At 26.9% G+C, this 23,874-nt stretch overlaps 4 protein-coding genes and 1 long non-coding RNA gene across 8 annotated transcripts; 4 read left to right on the forward strand and 1 right to left on the reverse strand.

The window, feature by feature from the left end:
* Positions 1 to 4: 4 nt before the first annotated feature.
* On the forward strand, positions 5 to 3,973 carry Atp6ap2 (ATPase H(+)-transporting accessory protein 2). Its single transcript, XM_074237981.1, is given in 9 exon segments — positions 5 to 163; positions 325 to 452; positions 1,295 to 1,525; positions 1,595 to 1,999; positions 2,079 to 2,147; positions 2,380 to 2,577; positions 3,290 to 3,308; positions 3,311 to 3,397; positions 3,508 to 3,973. Coding segments are annotated over 9 exon segments (1,257 nt in total). The 5' UTR covers positions 5 to 123; the 3' UTR covers positions 3,588 to 3,973.
* On the reverse strand, positions 3,248 to 7,919 carry LOC141524246 (uncharacterized). Its single transcript, XR_012478681.1, has 2 exons — positions 7,785 to 7,919; positions 3,248 to 3,435 (listed from the first exon to the last, which is right to left on the reverse strand). It is a non-coding gene; the product is annotated as an uncharacterized LOC141524246 (long non-coding RNA).
* LOC141524239 (uncharacterized) lies at positions 4,111 to 10,372 on the forward strand. Its single transcript, XM_074237978.1, has 6 exons — positions 4,111 to 4,604; positions 5,571 to 5,781; positions 5,857 to 6,131; positions 6,208 to 6,546; positions 7,597 to 7,747; positions 7,841 to 10,372. The coding sequence occupies exons 1-6, from the start codon at positions 4,251 to 4,253 to the stop codon at positions 8,410 to 8,412; spliced, it is 1,902 nt and encodes a 633-aa protein (XP_074094079.1). The 5' UTR covers positions 4,111 to 4,250; the 3' UTR covers positions 8,413 to 10,372.
* Positions 9,778 to 13,254, forward strand: Stck (LIM zinc finger domain containing stck). Of its 4 annotated transcripts, none has more exons than XM_074237983.1 (8): positions 9,817 to 9,919; positions 10,383 to 10,428; positions 11,223 to 11,336; positions 11,725 to 11,837; positions 11,912 to 12,104; positions 12,202 to 12,343; positions 12,407 to 12,665; positions 12,756 to 13,254. In XM_074237983.1, exons 2-8 carry the CDS (start codon positions 10,421 to 10,423, stop codon positions 12,956 to 12,958), a joined length of 1,032 nt encoding a protein of 343 aa, XP_074094084.1. In that variant the 5' UTR covers positions 9,817 to 9,919; positions 10,383 to 10,420; the 3' UTR covers positions 12,959 to 13,254. The 4 variants fall into 4 exon arrangements, with proteins under 4 accessions (XP_074094086.1, XP_074094084.1, XP_074094085.1 ...); XM_074237984.1 differs by lacking the exon at positions 9,817 to 9,919 and adding an exon at positions 10,036 to 10,177; XM_074237985.1 differs by lacking the exon at positions 10,383 to 10,428 and having other exon boundaries at positions 9,778 to 9,919.
* Positions 13,255 to 13,946: 692 nt separating this feature from the next.
* LOC141524238 (ATP-binding cassette sub-family C member 11-like) lies at positions 13,947 to 23,859 on the forward strand. The gene is given in 17 exon segments (XM_074237977.1): positions 13,947 to 14,556; positions 14,646 to 14,780; positions 14,849 to 15,010; positions 15,716 to 15,863; positions 15,928 to 16,260; positions 16,826 to 17,156; positions 17,159 to 17,295; positions 17,393 to 17,628; positions 18,694 to 19,252; positions 20,610 to 20,996; positions 21,078 to 21,176; positions 21,463 to 21,592; positions 21,651 to 22,213; positions 22,296 to 22,437; positions 23,052 to 23,431; positions 23,518 to 23,661; positions 23,720 to 23,859. Coding segments are annotated over 17 exon segments (3,981 nt in total). The 5' UTR covers positions 13,947 to 14,512; the 3' UTR covers positions 23,771 to 23,859.
* The last annotated feature ends 15 nt before the right edge of the window (positions 23,860 to 23,874 follow it).

Consider the following 23,874-nt stretch of genomic DNA (forward strand, 5'->3'; position numbering starts at 1 on the left):
ACTCAACTAAACACTGTCATATGATCGGATTTTCACGAGATTATTGGGTTAGGACCAAAATTAATAAAAAATTTATCCAACTTAACAATTTCGTATTATTAAATTAATTATAAAATAAGTAAAATGTTAAAAATAGTATTAACTCTCTGCACACTTGCATCTGGTATGTACATATTAATTAAGTAATTTATTTGTTATTTACTTGATAATTATATCGAGTAACAATCACAAGTTGACGTTGATTATTGATTGGGTGTGGCATTTATTTATTTATTTTCACTACTACTTGTCATAAATTATCCAAAAAATATTATTTATTTGTAGTTTACTGTGATGGAGATTTTGTAATATTACACAGTCCAGAAACTGTGAAGTTCAAGGGTACCGATCCAGTTAATCAGACCCTGTTGAAGGAAGTCTTTACAGGTATCTTAGGATACACTGTCAGAAAGGTATTAATAATTAATTAATTAAGTAAATAATCATTTTATTAATTACTAGCAAATAAAATTTTGCTTCATTAAATAATGACTTTTGTTAAATTGCACTGTACTTTCTTAACTATTGATATTTTTGAAAATATAAGCTCATCCCGATGTTACACTCATCAAGAGCTTTCATTTGATTACCCACATGCATGTTTTATATATTTTTCATATATACATATATATAATATATTACAAATATATGAAATATATCAAAAATTCATGTGGGTACTTAAATGAAAGCTCCTGATGAGTGTAACGTTAGGATGAGCTTAGATCTTTAAAAATGTCAATAATTGACAAGATACAAGGTCATTTCTTAATTATGTTAAATTGCATTGTACTTTCTTGAATATTGACGATTTTAAAGATATAAGCTCATCCCGATATTACACTCCTCAAGAGCTTTCATTTGAGTACCCACATGCATTTTGATATATTTTTCATATATACATATATATAATATATATAAATATATAAAAAAATGATGTGGGTACTCAAATGAAAGGTTTTGATGAGTATAACATCGGGATGAGCTTATATCTTAAAAAATGTCAATAATTGACAAGATACAAGGTTATTTCTTAATTATGTGTCTAGAGATAGAGAATTTTCGAATGCAGCCTAAATATCTACCATACTAAATTGAATATCGGTGAAAATGATATGAAACCTTGAAAAGGCACAAATTTAAGTCATGACCTTTGCAATGACACTAAAAAAACCGATTTTATCATCTGACTATCCTGAAAATAAAATTTTCCTTATTTTCTTCATAATATAAATTATTATTTTAATTTTCATTGCAGCGTCATCAGTGGCAAGGAGTAGATATAACAGACCCATTTAATCCACCCGAAGCAGTGGTCAGTATAGCGGTTGAAGGTGTTGACTCATTGGATTCTCCACGTGGTCAGCGCTTCCCTCTGATCGTCGACGAAGTAGAAGAAACAACCTGGCAAGCAGTAAGTCGTCGGCTGGGTGGACGGGATAATAATAATACTTTAGTAAGAATTTGTGTAGGAGACGGTATCAATGCTGTAAGTTGGTCTATTTTTTATTAAAATATTAATTGAGCAAAATTATTAATTCTTTTAATATAATGATAGTTGGGTCAGTCAGCGTTGGGAGAGTTAAAGCCGATCGCCATTGACGAGTCATCAGTTAAATTTTTAGATCCAAAGATCGAAGAAGACCGAAAATTCATCGAAGAAATTCAACTGCTCCGAGCAATAGCTCAACATGTTCCTTCAACAGTTACTGCTAATTCCAAGCCTGACATTTACTGGTTGGTGGTGTCTGGGTTGCAGCCTCTGATTGAATTGCATGGAAAAAATTCTCAAACTGTTCAAGAAGCTTTCAATTTACTTAACCGCGTGCTCGATGATATTTCGAACGCTTTTATTGAGGTGTACAACGGTGACGTTGTCATTGCTGCTTTCACAAATGACGCCAACAAAGTGAGAAATACCAGATCTATTGAGTCTTTACGACTTCGTCGGGCAGAGCCTGTGGTAATTATTTTAAAAAAATTTTTTCCGTCTATTTTTTTTCGATTATCACTTAATTTATCGATTGAAAAAAATTTTCCAGTCCTCCGAAAGCTCAGCGAGCTCAGAAAAACCTAAAGATTCAACTTCTGCTCCACTTACGACCACATCGGTATTTATTTTTGAATAGTTATTAAATAAGTCAATTAGCATAAAGTAAAATTAAAAATTAAGTAAAAAAAATGATGATAAAACAAATAGCCATTTTAAATGTTATAAATAACGGCATGAGTGAGCACAAATCTAGTAACGCTTCATCAAACATAGATATATAGACGTATTTATAAACCCCTAAAGCTTAAGTACTAACACTTGTAACTCCTTTCACGTAACACATTTTATAGAATGAGGAAACGATGGAAGATAAATTGAATGCCGAAGAAACTGAAAGTAATAAAGGTGTAAGTGAAAATACTAACCAACCCATAAGTACAACCGAATTAAATACTAACACTAACGAACACAGTAATGATTCGTCGGATGAATTGAACTATCAACACGAGGTTCAATCAATGACTGGTCAAGTTGATAAACCAGTTGAGGTACTGACGTCATAAATGTCCTTACATTACGTTTTTTTTTATTACCAAAAAAATATTTGTTTACATATCTTGGCGTTACTAGTCAACTTTCTGCACTTTTACTTTATTTTTCATGCATGAGGAATGTATTTACGTAATTTATCCCTGAGTTTATTTTTAAAAATTATTTTTAATTTGTACACGGAAAAAACAAAATTACACTGCATATCCTTCCACGTTATACTCAGTGTTATCTGTGGTGAAAAAAAAAATCAAATATAATCCAGATTATACTAAATTATTTTTGTATTATACTCAGTGTAATCTCCGTTGTGACAAAGTAATTTTTCTGGTTATACCGCGTAAGATTACACAGGATATAATCCGAAAAAATAACTCGGATAATTTGAATTATATTTGATATCACCTGAAATTTTTTTTTCATCACAGATAACACTGAGTTAAACATGGGAGAATATTCAGTGTAATTTTGTTATTTCCGTGGATAATTTATTAGTTAAAAAAATTTTTTAAATTGTCAATTTCAATATCATAATTTAAACAAAATGAAAAAAATTTTTTTTTGACAAATAATATTTATATTTATTAATTATAAATTAGTACATGGCAGTTTTTAATACTCGATAAAAAAAATTGATTTGTTTAAAAATAAAAAAAAAAACTGTGTATATTGTATTTTTTTTTTTTTTTTTTTTTTTTTTTTTTTTTTTAGTTGAAAGACGTTAATCTGGCTAAAAATACTCAGCCAACTATCCGGTTATCTTCAATATCTTCTTGTGGTTCAGTATCATCTTTGTCTTCTCTCTCATCGCAATTTGCAGTAAGTATTAGTTTCCTACACAATGACTGATTTATTAGCTGTAAAAGTACACAAACAAAATTTATTCATCTAATAATTTTTTTTTTTTTTTTTTTTTTTCTACATAAAAGTTGCGATCGCGGATATGGATCCGGGACGCGATTCAATAATTTACAGAATGACTTCAAACAGAATGAAGAAGGATAACTAAATGTAGGTTTAATATTTAAAGCTATTAAGTAAAGATAATGAAATATAAACTGTTATCATTTGAAATACGTTTTAAAGTGTTAAAGAATTAGTTGAACTTATTTTTAATTATTATTCCAATGTATGTTGAGTGACTTGTGCGTGCTAGAATAGAGCATCTTGTATAATATGATTATGATCTAGCATTCTATCTAATCCAGTATTTATCAAGAAATACATACAGTTGTAAAAAAAAAAAAAAAGTTTAATGTTGTAAGTTGTAAAAATAAAATATTAATTATGTGATTATGTATTCATAATCTTAATAATATATTATCAATTGAAAATAGATTTAACTGTAATAGAAATCCAAGAATTAAAATTAAATATATATAATTTTAAAATTTATGTCAGGGTCCATTATTTTTTACATAAATTACCGAAAATATATATACGTGTGTATTAACTCATTTTTAAATTCTCAAGTAATCAATCAATTAAAACAAGTTTGTCCCTACCATTAACTAAACTTTCACTTGAAGTTGAATAACAAAAACGAGGAAAAAAAAATATGCAACACGTGCTGATAATATAGATTAACGCGAAGATGATATTTAAGTCAGTTGTTCGTCAAACTTGTTAATGACAACAAGTCTTTGTTACTACCTACCACCTAGAACAAACAATGACGCAACTTATATTAAAAATTATATTATTTTTATATCTTTACGGAATATCTTCGAGTTCATTCAGATCCACAAGGTTTGAGACAGTTAAAAATATTAGTAATCATTCTATTCCGACCAAAAAAGAAATTATTGGCGGGCAGTGGCATCCGTGTTACAGAAATTGTGATGATAAAATTAAGCGCACCTGTAAATATACTTTTGTACTCAAGCAGTACACTTCAATGAGTTACGCGTGTCATGATTGTCCTTTTAATAAGGAGGATTGCTTTTTAAATGGGTGCATTACTGCTGGTGGACATGTTCGGCCTGTTACTGTTGCTAATCACATGTTACCCGGACCAAGTATTCAAGTATGTATTTCTTCTTTTGATTTATTATTAATTTATTAAATTTTTTTTTTTGCTTTTTAAATATTTTGAATGTGTAATTTTAATTTTTTTAATCCTAAAATTGATTACACTTAAATTAGCAGACACGAGATAATTTTTTTTGAAAAATAAATTAGGTTTAGAAAATTATTTAAAAAAAATTTTTAGAGCTTCTAAAAATGGAATTTTTCTTGCTATAATTTATTGATTAAAAAATTCTTTTTAATTATCAAATGTCTCTAAATTTTAGGAACATAAAAATTGTCATTTATTTATAATCCTGAAATTCACAGACATTTAAAATTTTTTTGATGTTTTTTTATTAATTTAATAAAACCCAAAAAAATATCTTTTATTTTTTTTTAAATAATTGTTTCAATAAAAAAAAAAATTATCAGATGTCTGATAATTTAATTTACTATTTAATTTATAATCCTGAAATTAGCAGACTTTTAAAATTATTTTTATTAATTAAATAAAACCAAAAAAAAATATTTTTTCAAAAATAGCTTTATTTTTTTTTTAAATAATTTTTTTAATAAAAAAAAATCCCAAAAATTTAAATATTTAATTTATAATCGTGGAATTAGCAAACATTAGAAATTTTTTTTAATTTTTTTTTTTATAAATTAAATAAAACCCAAAAAAATAATTTTTTATTTTTTTTTAAATAATTTCTTAATAAAAAAAAATTTTTTAAATTGTCAGATGTCTGGTAATTTAATTTGAATATTTTTTTAACAATCTTTCAATTATTAGACAATTTTTTTTAAATTAATGAAATTAATTATAAAAAAAAAAAAAAAAAAAAAAACAATTTTTTAAAAATAGCTTTTTATTTTATTTAAAATAATTTTTTTAATAAAAAAAAATTCTAAAAGTTGTCTGGTAATTTAATAAAAATAATTATTTTTTAATAAACCAAACTAATAATTTTTTTTTCAATAGATATGTGAAGGAGACACAGTAATAGTAAATGTAATAAATAATTTTGCAAGTGATTCGGCGACAATACATTGGCATGGTATCCATCAAGTAGACACACCATTCATGGATGGTGTACCATTTATTACACAATGTCCAATATTACCTCATAATAACTTTGTTTATAAATTTAATGCATCACCTGCTGGTACCCACATTTGGCACTCACACATCGGTAAATAATAATTAAAATAAAATATTAACATCTAATTTAAAATTAAAATAAAATAATTAAAAATTTATCCTCAAGGATTCGAAGAAGCTGACGGACTTTACGGTAGTTTAATTGTGAGAAAACCCAACGATCCATTAAAAAAATACTACGACAATGACTTAGCTGAACACGTTATGACAATTTGGCATTGGTATGAAATGTCCACAGTGTATAAATTAGCGACTGTGCTTCATAGATACTCAAAAGTCTACGGCTATAGTTTTTTAATCAATGGTTTGTCCTCCAAAGCAAAGTATATTTCGCAAAACACGTCTTACGAAACGCCTAAAGAAATATTTCACGTAAACGAGGTAAATTATTTAATTATTTTCAAGAAAATTACTGTCACGTGTCAGCTACGCAAACTAAGATTTTTTTTTCCTCCAGGGAAAAAAATACAGATTCCGCGTAATGTTTAATAGTCCCATATATTGTCCAGTTCAAGTATCCGTGGACAATCACCAGTTATTAGTGATTGCTTCTGAGAGTGGTGCATTTGATCCTGTATTAGTTGACTCTTTCTTTATAAATGCCGGCGAGCGTTATGACTTTGTACTTTATGCTAATCAAAGGCCAGATAATTACTGGATCAGGTACCGTGGAAGAGGAGATTGTGATAAAAATGGTGTCCGGATATCAGAAGTTGCTATTCTAAGGTACAACCAATCTCAAGAAGAAGAACCCAAAGGTTCTAACAATTACGAGGATGGTAATCGTCCGGGTGTGGTATGTATAGTTCATTTAATTTTATTTATTTATTTATTTATTTCTCAATGTGACTCACTATGTGACTGCCGTGACTTGTCAACTAGAAATAAATAAAATTTTGCTTTATTAAATGATGAATTTTGTTAAATTCCACTCTATTTTCTTAATTATTGACATTTTTAAAGATATAAGCTCATCTCGATGTTACACTCACCACGAGCTTTCATTTGAGTACCCACATGCATTTTTGATATATTTTTCATATATACATATATATAAATATATAAAATATATGAAAAATTGATGTGGGTACTCAAATGAAAGGTCTTGATGAATGTAACATTAGGATGAGCTTATATCTTTAAAAATGTCAATGTTTCACAAGTTACAAGGTCGTTTCTTAATTATGTTAAATTGCACTGTACTTTCTTAATTATTGGCATTTTTAAAGATATAAGCTCATCCTAATATTACACTTATCACAAGCTTTCATTTGAGTACCCACATGCATTTTTGATATATTTTTCATATATACATATATATAAATATATAAAATATATGAAAAATTGATGTGGGTACTCAAATGAAAGGTCTCGATGAGTGTCACATCGGAGTGAATTTATTCTCTTAAAAATATAGATTAATAACCGAGTCACTCTCTCATGAGCTTTTCAAGGAAAAATTACAATGAAATTTTGATTTATTTCATATTTGGTTTTTAGTATTTTAAGTCTTATTTTATTTTGTATTTAGTAACTAAAATTGTTTTATTTTAGAAAATTAGTTAAAACATTTTAACCTTGTTCGTCTTAAAAGAATTTCCGCCAATTCTTTATATTCAGTTAGCAAAAGATTAAAATTTTTTATAGCAACGTAATATGAACTTTTACAATATTTAGTTTTATTGATTTTACATAGTTTTATCTTTTAGTGTCTAGACTTTCCATCATAATCATTGTACAATTTGCATGCATCACAATATGACTAATTAAATAACTATTTACATAACTAACCAGTTAATCAATTAGTTAATTAATTAATTCATTAATTATTTATTTTAAATTGCAGTTATTAAATCCCATGGCCATCCTAGCTGAAGATTACTCAAACAATTCATTAATTAGAGTTATTGATTTAAACAATACTAAAGATAAGTCCAAAGACATTTCAAGGACTCCAGATTATGTATTTTATTATAAATTTTCATTTAATACTTACAGTAAGTACTTTTATTAATTACTAATTAAAAAACTTACTTTGTTTAATCTTTAAGTAGTTTATCACTGTAATATTTTAACATTTTATTTTACAGTGACACATTATGCCCCTGGGCCATATCCGCAGATAAATGACATGAGCTTTGAATTCCCATCAGTTCCATTGTTAACGCAGTATGAAGATTTATCATCTTCGTCAATTTGCAATGAAGAAAATTATAAAAATAAAGAATGTTTCGAGGGATTTTGTAAATGTCCGCTTATTTACAGCGTAAACAAAGACAGTCTAGTTGAGATGGTCTTTGCGGACATTACTGATGACCGGGATCAAGATCATCCGGTTCATTTGCATGGACATGATTTCCACGTGGTCGCAATGGTGTCTATGGGAAAAAATGTTTCCTTTGAAGAAATAAAGAGGCTCAATGAGCTGGGACTTGTTGAAAAAAAATTCAGTCGCGCTCCGGTTAAGGACAACATCAGTGTCCCTGCTAAGGGATTTACTGTGATACGGTTTGTAGCTTCTAATCCTGGATACTGGTTCTTGCACTGTCACCTGGCGAACCACATGGAAATGGGAATGGGCTTCATTCTCAAAGTCGGAGAACATTCACAGATGACTAAGACTCCGATAAATTTTCCTAGATGCGGCAATTATCATCATTAAAAAAAAAAAAAAATTTTTAATTATTAATATTTATAAGTTTTTACCAATGCAATAATTATTTTTAATACTAGAGTTAGCCGACATTTTTAGTTTTTTGATTTTTTTTTTCAATAATTGAATTATAACACAAAAATATTTAAAAAAAATTTTTTTTGTAATAATTTTTTCAATGAAAAAAAATTCTTTAAATTTTCAAATGTCGGCTACACGGAAAGAACAAGATGACACTGGATATTAACCCAGATTATACTCAGTGATATTTTTGGTGAAAAAAAATTTAAGATAGTAGCTAGTACTCTGAAAAAAGTAAATTGTAAAATTCTTATAATTTTAAACAGTACAGCGGACTTTGGGGTGGCAAAAATGTAAATATTATAAAACTTAACGTAGAAAGTGTAAATTCCATAATTTATAATTTAATATCGAAAATAAGGGATTGATAGCTGTCATTATAGTAAATAACGACTCTCTCATTTTAAAAAATTACAGTTTTAAACAGTAAAAATTGCCGCTTCAATATATAGATTTTACTGTTTCAAATGGTAATTTTTTTCAGTTGATCATTACTTATTATTTATTAGTTTACTTTTTATGAAAATTAACTTAGCAGATAGTTGATAATTTTAAAAATTTTTGATGACATTAAATTTAGCTGTCACTTCACAATTGTTTTAATTTTTTTCAACAAATAAATTATAGCAAAAAAAAAATCATTAAAAAAATGGACTTGTAGAAATTTTAATGAATTAAAAAAGCAATTTTTAAAAAAATTCTTTTTTAGAAAAAATTTTTTTGTTAAGGAAAATTAAAAAATTGTCAAGTGACAGCTAACTTTAATGTCATAAATTTTTGTAACAAATAAATTATGAGAAAAAAAAAATTTATAAAAAAAAATTGACATTTAGAAATTTTAAAAAACTCCAAATGCAATTTTTTAAAAATAATTTTTTGGAACAAATTTATTTGTTAAAAAAAATCAAAAAATTGTCAAGTGACAGCTAACTTTAATGTTGTTTACTTTTTTCCATGTATAATTCAGATTATACTCCGTACAATCTTGAATTATACCCAGTGATATCTCTATGTATTTCAGAAATTAGAATAGTCAAATATTGTTTTGAATAATATCTAATTTTTTTTTTTCACCTCAGATATTACTGACTATAATCTGGGATGATATCCAGTGTCATCTTGAAACTTAATTTTCATTGATTATTTATTAACTATTTAGACTTAAAATATTTTAAGAAAATCAGTATTTTAGATTGTTAAATAAAATTAACTTTATAATTTATTAAAATAATTATTTTTATTTTGATGTCTTTATAAGGACTGAATAAAATAGACGAAACTGATTGGTCAATTCTAAATGTGTGTTAGTAAAGGTCTTGGTTTTGTGTCTGTGGGTGTGGTTGTCGTTGCGTTGCTGTAAATCCCTGGATTCTTGGATTCTGATGATGTCAATGGATTAATTATTAATTATTTTGTCATTTAGTTAACAATTGAGGTAAAAGTGACGTTACAGTGTTTATAATTAAATATTTATCTTTAAAATTAATTTAAAAAAAATTTTTTTAGTTGATAAATTTTTAAGAGATAAAAAAATTCATAATATAACCATAAATAAAATCGTTTTCGTGGGCAGTAAAAAGGGTGTAGTGGGACTGACATATAATTTTAAAATAGATGTTCCATTTTCTTGTTAATCTTACAAGCAACACGTCACTTTAGTGTTTTTTATTTATTTAAAGAATAATAAATAAAAGTAAACTCATTTTTACATATTTAATTATTTTATGACACTTAAGCTGTCACTTGATAATTTTTTATTTTATCTAACAAATAAATTATTTTTTAAAAATTGTATTTAAAATTTTTACACGTGAATTTGTTTTTTGTAATTTATTTGTTAAAAATAATTAAATATTTGCTAAATAAATTTTTATATTATTTTTCACAATTATCTACAGAGGTGCTTTTTAATAAATACACATTTAACCTCTAAATAATGCCAGGGTAAGCAAGAAATATTTTTTATTCTATTTATAGAAGTGATATCATCTAATCAATTGATTTATTATTCAATTGTAAATAATTGAATATTATTTTTTAAACATGTGATGATAAAGTGGAATTTAGAATTTAAAAAATTTTCATTCTTAAAATTAATTTTAATTATATTTGATTAATTTTGTGATAATAAAAATTGTAATTTATCAAGAGATTTAGTTATTAAATATTATTTCGCGCGTCTGGTTGTTTTTTTTATCTTATCGTGATTTAGAGAAAAAATAATAAAGATAACGTATCAATTTTTTTTCTGAAAACTTGTGAGCTATTTTAAATTAATTGTGTAATTGTTTGACTAATTATTTATTAATTGTTTTGATATGGCTGATCTGTCACCAAAATCTTTGCCTTTAGGCCCATTGGACGGTAGTGATTTGTATCACCGTCGAATGAACTCAAAAGATAGTTTATTGATGCCTAAAAATAATTATAGTAATACTTATTCCGGTGAAAAAAATTTTTATCTTGCTCCAAAACATTCTGGGTATTTTTTTTAAATTACTATTTTATTTTTCTTATTTTTGGTGCAAATAGATGAATAAAACTAAAGTTAGCTGACGTTTTTAATTTTTTGATTTTATTTTAATTATTAAATTAGAAGAAGAAATATTTTTAAAAAATTGCATGTGAAATTTTTCAATAAAATAAATTATTAAAATTTTTAAATGTCGGCTAACTTAATTTTCATGCAAATAGATGATTCATTTTTTTTTAATTATTTTTATTTATTTAATTTACAGAGTAACAGGGATGTCTTTGGATAATATGTTTTGTTCCCGGTGTCGGGAAGGATTTGAACCTCATGAAAAAATAGTCAATTCGCACGGTGAATTATGGCACACACAGTGTTTTGTGTAAGTATTTTTTTTTCTTTTATTTTTGATACCGAATAATTAATATGAAAATTAAATAAGATATCAAAATTAGCCGACGTTCAACAATTTTTGATTTATTTTAATTAATTAAATCACAAGTATAAAAATACTTAAAAAAGGATAATTTTAGGATTTTTCTTATTGAAAAAATAAAAATTCCACATGTAGAAGATTTAAAAAACTATGAGAGTAATTTTTAAAAAATTAGTTTTTTTTTTTTTTTTTTTTTTTTTTTATATATATATAATGAATTTACAATAAAAATAAAAAAAAATTGTCAGTTTTCTGCTGATTTAAATAAAATTTTTATTTTGACTATTTAATATAATTCACTATAATTATTGATATTATTTTAAAATTTTTTCAGATGCGCTCAATGCTTCAGACCATTTCCAGAAGGAATTTTCTATGAATTCGAAGGTAGAAAATATTGCGAGCATGATTTTCATGTGTTGTTCGCTCCATGTTGCGGAAAATGCGGTATTTAAATTTTCAACAAAAATCAATAATAAATTGTTCCATAAATTACCGATTACTAATAGATAATTGTTTAGGTGAATTTGTAATTGGTCGGGTAATAAAAGCGATGAATGCCAACTGGCATCCAGGATGCTTCCGTTGCGAAGAGTGTAACGGGGAACTAGCTGATGCTGGGTTCATAAAGTGTCAAGGAAGAGCTTTGTGCCACGCTTGCAATGCGCGAGTTAAAGCTGGCGCGCTTGGAAAGCATATTTGCCACCAATGCCAGTAAGTTATTTTCTCAAAAAAAAAAAAAAAAAAAAAAAAAAAAAAAATCAAACTTCCTTTAAATTAATTAAATAATTTACTATTAATTAAATTATAGTGGAGTAATTGACGACAAGCCCTTGAAATTCCGTGGAGAAGTTTATCATCCGTATCACTTCAGTTGTACAGCTTGTGGAGTAGAATTGAATTCTGATGCTCGAGAAGTAAGATCAAGACCTGGTTATGCTGCCAATGAAATGGTAATTATAATTTTTTATAATAATATATTTTTTTAATTTATTAATTTAATTTAATAATTTTAGAATGAATTATACTGCTTAAGATGCCATGACAAAATGGGAATCCCCATTTGTGGAGCTTGTCGACGACCAATCGAAGAGCGCGTAGTTACTGCTTTGGGTAAACATTGGCACGTGGAGCATTTTGTTTGTGCTAAATGCGAAAAACCGTTCTTAGGTCATCGTCATTATGAAAAGAAAGGTCTAGCGTATTGCGAGACTCACTACCATCAATTATTCGGCAATCTCTGTTTTGTCTGCAATCAAGTAATCGCCGGTGATGGTAAGAAGTTATTTTCAACTTCTTGTTGCAGTAAACAACAAACAAACCTAATTAATTAATGAAATTAAAAAAAAAAATTTTTTTTTACAGTGTTTACTGCTTTGAACAAAGCCTGGTGCGTTCATCACTTTGCTTGCGCATTCTGCGACCAGAAGATGAATCAGAAGACGAAATTCTTTGAATTTGACCTACGTCCAGCCTGCAAAAAATGCTACGACAAATTTCCTCAAGAATTAAAGAAACGAATGCGGCGCATGTATGATCTTAATCCTAAAAGAATACCTGCCTCATAAAATAATCGATCAATCAGTTGAACAGTTTTTAAAATTTCACTGAATAGATCTTGCCTTCCCTTATTAAACAAAATTATTAAAAATTATTTCACAATGTTAAATGCCCATGAAAGATATGATTTACATGATTGAAAATAATTAGAAAATTAATTATTTTTAATCACATCAAATCATTTTGTTTAATAAGGATTTTTAAATAGCCACTTTAATTAATTAACCAAAGTATATTTTATTATTAATTATTAATATTGAATCTCTTTGATAAAAATATTTTATTATGTCACATTAACCGTATAAAGTGCCTTTTTGCCTTTAATTTTTATTAATCCATATTTTATAATAAATAAATATTGTATTACTATAATTTTTGTAATTATTTGTAGATAGATAAAAAATGTTATTTTATCCTGGAGTTCTAAACTCGTTCAGGACCATTAACAATACGTAGAGTTAATAATTAATAATTTAAAAGTACATATTAGATACAGTGTTCACAATATAATTAAAAAGATTTATGTTGATTATTAATGGTAATTACATTAATTGTAAGAGAAAGTTATAACAAGCTTGTTTAAAATGTTCGAAGTTGTCAATTACTGTAATATCAGCCGGTAATTAATTCCAAATTTTTATGTCATGAATCAAGAAAGATTTTTCATAATTAGCAGAATTACTTCTTGGTAAACGCAAATAGTCATGCCTGAAATCGCATCTCTTTAATGTAATCGGCAGAAAATCTAATTTTGATTTAAATAATTGCTTATTAGCAACCTTGCAGTCATCATGTGAATAAAATTTTGCTTTATTAAATAATAAATTTTGTTGAAGTGCGCTGTACTTTCTTAACTATTGACGTTTTTAAAGATATAAGCTCACTCCGATGTTACACTCATCAACAGCTTTTATTTAAGTACCCACATACATTTTTGATATATTTTTCATATATGCATATATATAAATATATAAAATATATGAAAAATTGATGTGGGTACTCAAATGAAAGGTCTTGGCGAGTGTAACATCGGGATGAGCTTATATCTTTAAAAATGTCAATATTTCACAAGATAGAAGGTAGTTTCTTGTGTAACTACAAAAATATATTTGTATTTAATTTTAAATTAATAAGCTTTACTCTAATAAATTTTAATTTATTAGCATTGTCGATAAAGATATGTAAGAAATGCGGATCATTTTACGCGATAACAGTCTTTTAAATCGTCATATCTTCATTTTAATCTATCAAAAGACACGTAGAGAGTAAGAGTAGTCATTAGTTATTACTCAGTTTGCCTTGAAAGCTCTGATTTACATTTCTTCTAATTTATTATTATTAAAATTGAAAATATAGTTAGTGACTAAGGATGTGATAGTTTAGAGTGACAGTATGTACATTTCGACATTAAATTTTTTTATCTGATAAACATAGGTAGATAGTCAGGAGTGGCTTGATATGATAAGCAATCGAGTGTCCCTATACCAAACTTTTAGTTGCTTAAATAATATAAATCATATTCCAATGTTTAAAATAATAAATCTGAATTGATTAATTGAGGGATGTCTTCTTCTTCTTTGGGTATTATCAACGATGCCTGCACCAGGTGAAATATCTTTTATTTTTTATTAGATTTATTTATTGAGACATTAATTATTTTTAAATTAAATCACTGATAATTTAATTATTCCTCAGCTTTGATAACAACGGACAAGGCAAACTTTTGCCGAGAAAAAAAAATGATAAGTACAGTTCAACATACGTACAACACAATCGCTTATCAAGATATACCACCGCACTTGCTAACTGTGTACCTGTGAGGTTTAAAAAGTAAGTTTATTGTCATTTAAATTTAAATTAATTTAAATATTTAAATATTTATTTATTTATTTTTTAAGAATTCCAGGATCAGAAATACCTTTGGATAAAATTGGATTGCTGTCAAGTGTTTCTTTCAGTTGGATTAATGAATATATTAAGGTTGGCTATAAAAATGGGTTACGTAATAAACCATTGCCTAGTATATCAACACAAGAATCATGCCAAGTTAATGGATCCAGGTATTGTTTAATTCAATTTATTCACAACCGGTTTATATGACTAATAAATTTTATTTAAATTAATTTAGCAGATATTTAATAATTTCAATAATTTTTATAATAAATAAATTACTGCAAAAAAAAAATTTTTTTAAAATGAAATTTTAATAAATTAAAAATGCAATTTTTTTAAATAATTTTTCGGAACAAATTTTTTTGTTAAATAAAATTAAAAAAAGGTCAAGTGACAGCTAACTTTAATGTCATATAATTTTTTTTTTTTTTTTTTTTTTTTTTTTTTAGTTAGATTGATATTTAATCAATAACTAACAAGCTAAGTATTTTTATATAACTGAAATTAGCAGAAATATGATAATTCTTGAAATTATTATAAATAATAACAAAAATTTTTTTTTTTCTTCATTTTTTTGCTGAATTTTATTAATTATAAATTAATTGTTTGATATAAAAATATAAAAAGTCAATTATTACAAAAAAAAAAAATATAAAAAAAAAATCACATTTATAAATTTTATAAAATTTCTTTACATGGAATTTTATTCTTGTAAAAATCTAGAATTATAAAAAAAGTTGCACTAATAATTGTTTAAAATTTTATGAAACTAAAATTAAAATTTAATTGTAATAAAAAAAAAATATTATTATTATTATAAAAAAAAACTATTTTTTAAAATTTGCAATAATAATTTTTTAAAATGACTTCAGGATGGATACATTATGGCATAACCATGTAGTAGAGCGAGGACAAGCAGGCGCATCAGTACCAAGAATTGCATGGCATTTTGTAAAAACTCGAGTACTTGTCAGTTCATTCATATACTTCTTGGGAATGTTAATAGCGCTCACCAGTCCGGTAAGTATTTTTAATGAATATTAAAGTTCAAATTAAATTTTTTTTTTAACTTCTCTTTTTTTAGATAATTGTATTGCAAAAAATAATAACTGCAACCGAAGATCGAGTGAACATGACTAGTACACTAGACAAAAATACAACCATAAACTCCACAAGCGCCAACAATACTTTCAGAAACATTTCTGAAAATTTAAAACATGAAATAATTATAGACCAAGTTATAATTTTCAGTCATATTGGTATTTTAATATCAGCTGAAATTATTTCTTACTTTTTAATTGCATGGAGTGCTTCATTGAATCTTAGAACAGCAACACGGCTAAGATCTGCTTGTTTGACTTTAGCATACAAAAAACTTATAAAATCGTCGATTCGATTCAATGCTCCAGTTCATCAGGTAATTATTATTGATATGAGAAATTAACTTGTATCTTGTGAATTATTGACATTTTTAAAGATATAAGCTCATCCCGTCATTACACGCATCAAGACCTTTCATTTGAGTACCCACATCAATTTTTCATATATTTCATATATTTATATATATTATATATATTTATATATGAAAAATATATGAAAATGCCATGTGGGTACTCAAATGAAAGCTCTTGATGAGTGTAACATCAAAATGAGCTTACATCTTTAAAAATATCAATAATTAAGAAATGACCTCGTATCTTGTGAACTATTGACATTTTCAAAGATATAAGCTCATCCCGACATTACACTCATCAAAACCTTTCATTTGAGTACCCATATCAATTTTTCATATATTTATATATATTATATATATTTATATATGAAAAATATATGAAAATGCCATGTGGGTACTCAAATGAAAGCTCTTGATGAGTGTAACATCAAAATGAGTTTATATCTTTAAAAACGTCATTATTCAAGAAAGTACAGTGCAATTTAACATAATTAAGAAACATTAATTAAAATAAATAATTTAATTACAGACATTAACATATTTTGTACCAGACAGTAAAACTCTGTACGAATTGATAACAAGTGGACCGCTGATATTTTCCGGTCCTGTGATATTATTGATATCATCTCTGTACATCTGGTACTCAATGGGCCACTGGGCGTTGATAGGAATTGCGGTTCTGATTATTTTGTACCTCAGCTTGATATTCAACGCTTATTTGACAAACATTTTTGCAACACGCGCAATGAATTATTCACTGCGCAGGTTGTTATTACTTGAAGAATTTATAAACAAAATTTATTTATCGAAAATCACCCAGTGGGACCGGTGCTTTGTCTCGCGGATCTATGGAGTGCGTAAAAAGAACTGGGAGAATTAAAAATGGGAGCTCTAAGCGAGGGCTGTAGTCTCTGCATGGTCCATATAATTCCAATTGTCACTGTTAGCGCTATGACAATGGCCTACTTGCTTACTCATCAGCAAATTGTCTCCACCAATGTATTTAAAAAAAATTTTTTTAATTATTTAAAATTTTTTAAAAATTATAGCTTACTAAAATAATACAATAATTTTTTTTTTTTTTTTTTTTTTCCAGTACATTCCATGTCTGATTTTGATCCTGATTAATTTGAAACACTGCGTAAGAAGCAGTTGGTTAGCAATGAGCAGTATTTCACATGGATTGGCTTCATTGAATAAATTAAAAACTGTTTTGATATTAAAAGACACTGATCGTTATACCGACAAGCCTATTGATAAAAATTACGCAATTACTATTAATTCTGGACACTTTTCCTGGGATTATAATAATGATAAACGTCAGACGTTTTAGTAAGTAATTATTTATTGTTAATTAATAAGAAAAAAAAGTTTTTTTAGGTGGTTCATGAATTTTTAAAATAAATAATTTTAATTTATTTTTATTTATTTATTTATTTATTTGACGCCAATTGGCATTATACAATAATTAGTACATACTTTAAATTATGAGATATAAAATTATAAATTATTGAATCTGAGAGTTGTAGCTAGAAAATTATACATATAACGGTTCATTTAGCGATGCCTGCAGAAATTAAAAAAAAAAAATATAAAAACAAAAAATAATAATAAAAAAAAAAAAAACATGTTTTTGCCAACATGTTTATTATCGACAATTTAATTAATCAATATTATGAAAAATTTTAGTTAAAATATCATCAGTGGACAAAATACAACGTCATTTCTTAATTATTGACATTTTTGAAGATATGTAAAAATGGTTAACAAATACACAGAATCAACTAATTTTCTGAAATAAAACAATTTTAGTTACTAATTACAAAATAAAATAAGACTTAAAATACTAAAAACCGAATATGAAATAAATCAAAATTTCATTGTAATTTTTCCTTGGAAAGCTCATAAGAGAGTGACTCGGTTATTAATCTATATTTTTGAGAGAATAAATTCACCCCGATGTTACACTCATCGAGACCTTTCATTTGAGTACCCACATCAATTTTTCATATATTTATATATATTATATATTTGTATATATGAAAAATATATGAAAATGCGTGTGGGTACTCAAATAAAAGCTCTTGATAAGTGTAACATCGAGATGAGCTTATATCTTTAAAAATGTCAATAATTAAGAAATGACCTCGTATCTTGTGAACTATTGACATTTTCAAAGATATAAGCTCATCCCGACATTACACTCATCAAAACCTTTCATTTGAATACCCACATGAATTTTTGATATATTTTGTATATTTGACAAATATGAGGAATATCACATATATAAAAAATATCTGTAAAAATTCGTATGGGTATTCAAATGAAAGGTCTCGATGAGCGTAACACCAGGATGAGTTTTATTTAAATTTATTACATCTCTATTTAAATTTACAGTTCCGTAGAAAATGACAATATCGAAGTAGGCCCAGCACTGAAAGCGTCATTGTCACCAGAGCTGATAGACATAAATTTCTATGTTCCAAAAGGAAAATTAATAGGAGTATGTGGCAACTCTGGAAGCGGAAAGTCATCTTTGCTTCTCGCAATAATGGGCCAGTTGAATCGCAACAATAGTCAAGTGACTATTGACGGAAGTATGTCATATGTCCCAGAAGATTTCCACTTATTTGAGGGAACTTTGAAGGAAAACATAGTAATGAATGAACCGTTTGATTCTTCATGGTACTACAAAACTGTGCAAGCTTGCAATTTGACTACAGATATCAGTTTGCTCCCAGGATCGGACGATACAGACGTTTACACAGTAGACCTCTCGATGGTTCAGAAGCAGAAAATAGCGTTGGCTCGCGCTGTTTATATCAATTGCGACATTAATCTGCTGGACAATCCACTGAAAGATTTGGATGTAATAGAGAGTCTGGAAATTTTTCACAAAGCTGTCGTTCAAGTTCTTACGCTTAAGAGCGTTGTGATAATTACTGATAAAGTCCAAGTAAGTTTATATTTTATTAATTAACTAGCTGTTTATTCGGTTTACGCCTCATGGCATGTTAACATGTGTCTGCTAGTTTATCTTGTTTATTTGTAGAAAAGTACTAAACTCACAGGTGAATAGAATAATTCGAAAGTCTGTTTTGATATTTAAGGTGATAGTAATAGAATTTAATTCCTTACAATAATAAAAAAAAAAATTTTTCTTATTTCGCAGGATATACGGCCGACATTTGATATTAAAATATTTATATTTCCGGTCTCGTGCTATTCGCACTGTAATAAAACTTGCTTCAACATATAGTATTTATACCTTTACTCACACTAATAAGTTATAAGCTTTGATACATCACATTTCTAATACCAAAAGAGCCTATCATTCTTTGATTTGTTCATCGATTGCTGGATTTATTCAAGTAATTTATATATTTACTAGCTATTACCCGCCCGCTTCGCTGGGCATTTTATAGAATTGTATTTTTAGATCCAAACTTGAAATTTAATTAGAGTATTGTTTTGACTTTCACAAATTCCAAATTTCATCGAATTAGCATATACCTTTTATCCATGTAATTATTCCAGCTAACATTCATTGTAACTTTCAATGTGCAATCATTATAATGTTTGCGTGGCTTTTTTTCAAAAATGAATAATAATTGACACGGAGAAAAAAATTTGAAATGAGAATTTGGAGTCTATAGGAGCTATAACTTGGAAATTAAAAATTTTTAATGTTAACACCCACCTTCGCAAACCCCTGTGAGATGAGCTATCGTAAAATTTGCCCATAGACTTTTTCTACATTTTTTACAGAAGATCCCTACCAAATTTGGAGTCGATAGGAGCTATAGTTTAAAAACGGGAATTTTTCATTATTAACGCCCCCGCAATCCTCTTTGGAGTAGAATATCGTAAAATTCGTTCATAAATTATTTTTTCATCACTTACAAAAAATTCCTACAAAATTTGGAGTCTGTAGGAGTTATAGCTTGAAAATTAAAAATTTTGATTGTTAATACCCACCCCCGCAACCCTCTGTGAGGTGAGATATCGTAAAATTCGTTTATAGATTATTTCTACATCTCTTACAGAAGATTCCTACCAAATTTGAAGTCGATAGGAGCTATAGTTTAAAAACGGGAATTTTTCATTGTTAACGCTCCCGCGAACCCCCCTTGTGGGTGGAATTTCGTAAAATCTTTTCTTAGCTGACTTCTACTCGGCGAAAAGAATATTCCTGCCAAATTTAAAGTTTCTAGGTCTTATAATTCCAGAGATATCGTGATGAAAATATTGACTATATCTATAGAAAGTTTCCTATATATATATATATATATATATTTTACAATTTTTTAAAGTTTTTAGAGAGGTGCGATGTGATCTACATGATGAAAAATGGAAAAATAGTCGAACATGGCAAGCACGAGGATCTTTGTCAGTGGAACAAAGAATACGATGAACTGATGAAATCATTTGACAAAAAGTTTCGCGGTAATTCGCAATTACTAGTTGATTCTACAATCAAAAGTAAGCGGCTCACTTCGACGGCCGTTTCTTCAGGCAACATTAATTTAATATCCAATAGAGAAGAAACCGACTTTGACATTACAAAAGGAGTTTATGGAGTGCGGGCTATCGATTATCGAGTCGGTGGAAAATATCTCAGTGAATTTGTTTGTGCAATGGCTTTGCTTTATTCTATTCCAATCGCTGCTAGTCCTTTAATTTTTTTTTATATATCTCAGGTATGAAATACTTTAATTAGAATTTTAAATCAGGTATTTATGGAGTTTTTTTTTTTTTTTTTTTTTTTTTTTTTTTTCCAGGAAACTCTGGTTGATACCACACTTATTTCTATTATATTGGCATCAATTGTGGGATTTATTATTTTATTAGGAATTATTTTAACAATTATTTACAACAGAGTAGGTATTTTTTAAAATTTTAATAAAAATAAGTAAATTGAGCATAATAATCTATATTATTAAGAGAATAAGAAAAATCTTGTGTCCTGGATAGTCATGTGATAAAATTGGTTTGTTTAGAGAAATTTAGTAGAATTGCAAAGGTTTTGATTTGAATTTTTTCCTTTTCAAGTTTTTTTTTTATTCTCGCTGATAGTCAATTTATTAAAAATTTATTAAAAATTATTAAAAATTTTTATTAAAAATTTATTAAAAATTGTTATTAAAAATTTATTAAAATTTTCAGGATATATTCAATGCAGCTAAAAAAATGCATGATAGATGGTTAAAAAAAATAAACCGTGCCCACATATCAATATTTTCATCAGTGTTCCCTTCAGCATTGATAAACATATGCAGTCATGATTTACAAGAAGGTAAAAAATGATTCGCTCAATAATAATTATTTATTTATTTAAATAAAAATTTTTTCAGTGGACGATACATTACCAAAGTTAAAAATAACAATGCTGATGCACTTCGGAATTATTTTATTCACCATAACAATTCTTGGGATAATTTGTCCTTGGTTATTATTACCGATGGCAGTATTTGTTTCTGTAATTATAATGTATCAACTATATTTACGTCGATTGATCCTCGCGCTAAATGAATCAAAAATCGACTCAATCACACCGATTTACAATCACGTTGTCAACACCGTTAATGAAAGAGCGACGATTCAGGCGTACAGGAAAGAAAGAGAATTTGTTAAGAAATTTAATAAATTCTGCGACGCAAATGCTACTTATGATTTCATGCTCAAGGCAACTAAGTTATGGATAGAGTTTAGGATTAAATTTATTTCAGCAATTACTCTGGCTGTGGTAATTATTATTTGCGCGGTTGTTAACGGCGTTAAAGATCGCTATCAAGTATTAGGATTGGCTTTTATTTGTACCATTCAATTGACGCAGAGTATTGTCCATCTTACTGCGACGATTATTGATGCCTATGGCAGTCTTATGACTGTTGGTTACATTGATAATTTTATCCAGGTATTAAATTATTAATTAGTAATTATTCATTTAATTATTTCTTCCGAATTTTTAACTAAATGTTTTTTATTTTTTTAATTAGAATATTCCACAGGAGATAAAAGATAATATTGATAGGCGTGAGTGGCCGCTGATACCAAGTATACATTTTCAAAATGTACTATTAATTCATTCAACAGATCATGAGCCATTGAATTTTTCAATTTATGCTGGAGAGAAAGTTGGTAAGTATTTTAAAAAATTTTTTTTTTTGCCCTTATTATTATTATCTAAAGGATCAAAATTTTTGATAAATAAATAAATATAATTTTGCTTTATTAAATAATGACTTTTAATAAATTGCACTGTACTTTCTTGAATATTGACATTTTTAAAGATATAAGCTCATCTCGATGTTATACTCATCGAGACCTTTCATTTGAGTACCCACATCAATTTTTCATATATTTATATATATTATATATATGTATATATGAAAATACATGTGGGTACTCAAATGAACGCTCTTGATGAGTGTAATGTCGGGATGAGTTTATATCTTTAAAAATGTCCACAATTAAGAAAGTACAGCACAATTTAACAAAATTCATTAATCAATAAAAAAAATTTTTAAAGGTCTTTTATTACTATAATTTTTTTTTTTTGTAAAAAAAAAAAATAGATAATTGTCAGTTAACTTCAGTATCATAATTTAGAAAAATTAATCTAAATAAATAATTCAATTACAGACATTAACATATTTTGTACCAGACAGACAAAATTTTTCTTATTCTCTTAATAATGTAGATAATAATAATCAATTAATTTAATTAAATTGAATAATCAATTATTTTTCCAGCAATTCATGAAAGCAGTACAGAAATAAAAAGCCACTTAGTAAAAGTGTTGCTGCAATTTGACGAAGTTTTTTCAGGAAATATTTTAATAGGAAATTTAAATATCGTTGATATAAACATCGACGTACTGAGACAATACGTAGATTACATACCCAGAGTACCTATTCTTTTTAATGGTACCATAAAGTACAATTTAGAGTCCCATAATCGTCGCACTGACAAAGAAATAATAGATGCGCTCCAAAAAGTATTTCTTTGGGAAAAAATATCTAAATTGGACAACAAGTTGGACAGCAATGCAAGTAATTTATTCAGTGTGACTGAAAAAAAATTACTATCACTTGCGCGTATTTATTTAAACTCCACAGTCTTCAATCGAAGTGTAAATTTTTAATTATTTAGATTTGTTTAACAAAAAAAAAATAATTAAATTATATATAATATTTATATTTATCATTATCACTACAGATAATAATTATTGAAGATTTGGAGCCAGACGCTGAATTGATAAATAAAATTTTACAAGACGTGTTTAAAGATTTTACAGTGATTGTGTTATCGAGTTCACCCAATTGGAATGCTCAGCGTATTATTAAGTTAAAACATTCCAAGGTAAATATTTACATTTTTAATTTATTTACTAAAACTAAAAGAAAATATTTTTTTAAAGGAAACAGGAGCGTTAAAGTCTAACAATTTATTGGCTTGTACAAAAAAATAAATTGAAATTTACATATTCTATCAACAACTACCTGAACTAATTAGAATTAATATTAATATTAAATAAAATATAATATTTTTTCATTTAAATTCGTATACATTTTT

This window comes from Cotesia typhae, unplaced genomic scaffold (assembly GCF_013202065.1).
Source record: "Cotesia typhae breed Kobodo isofemale line unplaced genomic scaffold, CoteBio_Ctyphae contig_22, whole genome shotgun sequence".
Lineage (NCBI taxonomy): Eukaryota > Metazoa > Arthropoda > Insecta > Hymenoptera > Braconidae > Cotesia > Cotesia typhae.

Coding starts and splice junctions, on each gene's coding strand:
- LOC141524239 (XM_074237978.1), top strand. CDS start 4,251: ATGACGCAACTTATATTAAAAATTATATTATTTTTATATCTTTACGGA. Junction 5,782..5,856: donor CATTTGGCACTCACACATCG/GTAAATAATAAT, acceptor TTTATCCTCAAG/GATTCGAAGAAGCTGACGGA. Junction 6,547..7,596: donor ATGGTAATCGTCCGGGTGTG/GTATGTATAGTT, acceptor TTTAAATTGCAG/TTATTAAATCCCATGGCCAT.
- Stck (XM_074237982.1), top strand. CDS start 10,803: ATGGCTGATCTGTCACCAAAATCTTTGCCTTTAGGCCCATTGGACGGT. Junction 11,337..11,724: donor TGGCACACACAGTGTTTTGT/GTAAGTATTTTT, acceptor AAATTTTTTCAG/ATGCGCTCAATGCTTCAGAC. Junction 12,105..12,201: donor CATATTTGCCACCAATGCCA/GTAAGTTATTTT, acceptor ATTAAATTATAG/TGGAGTAATTGACGACAAGC.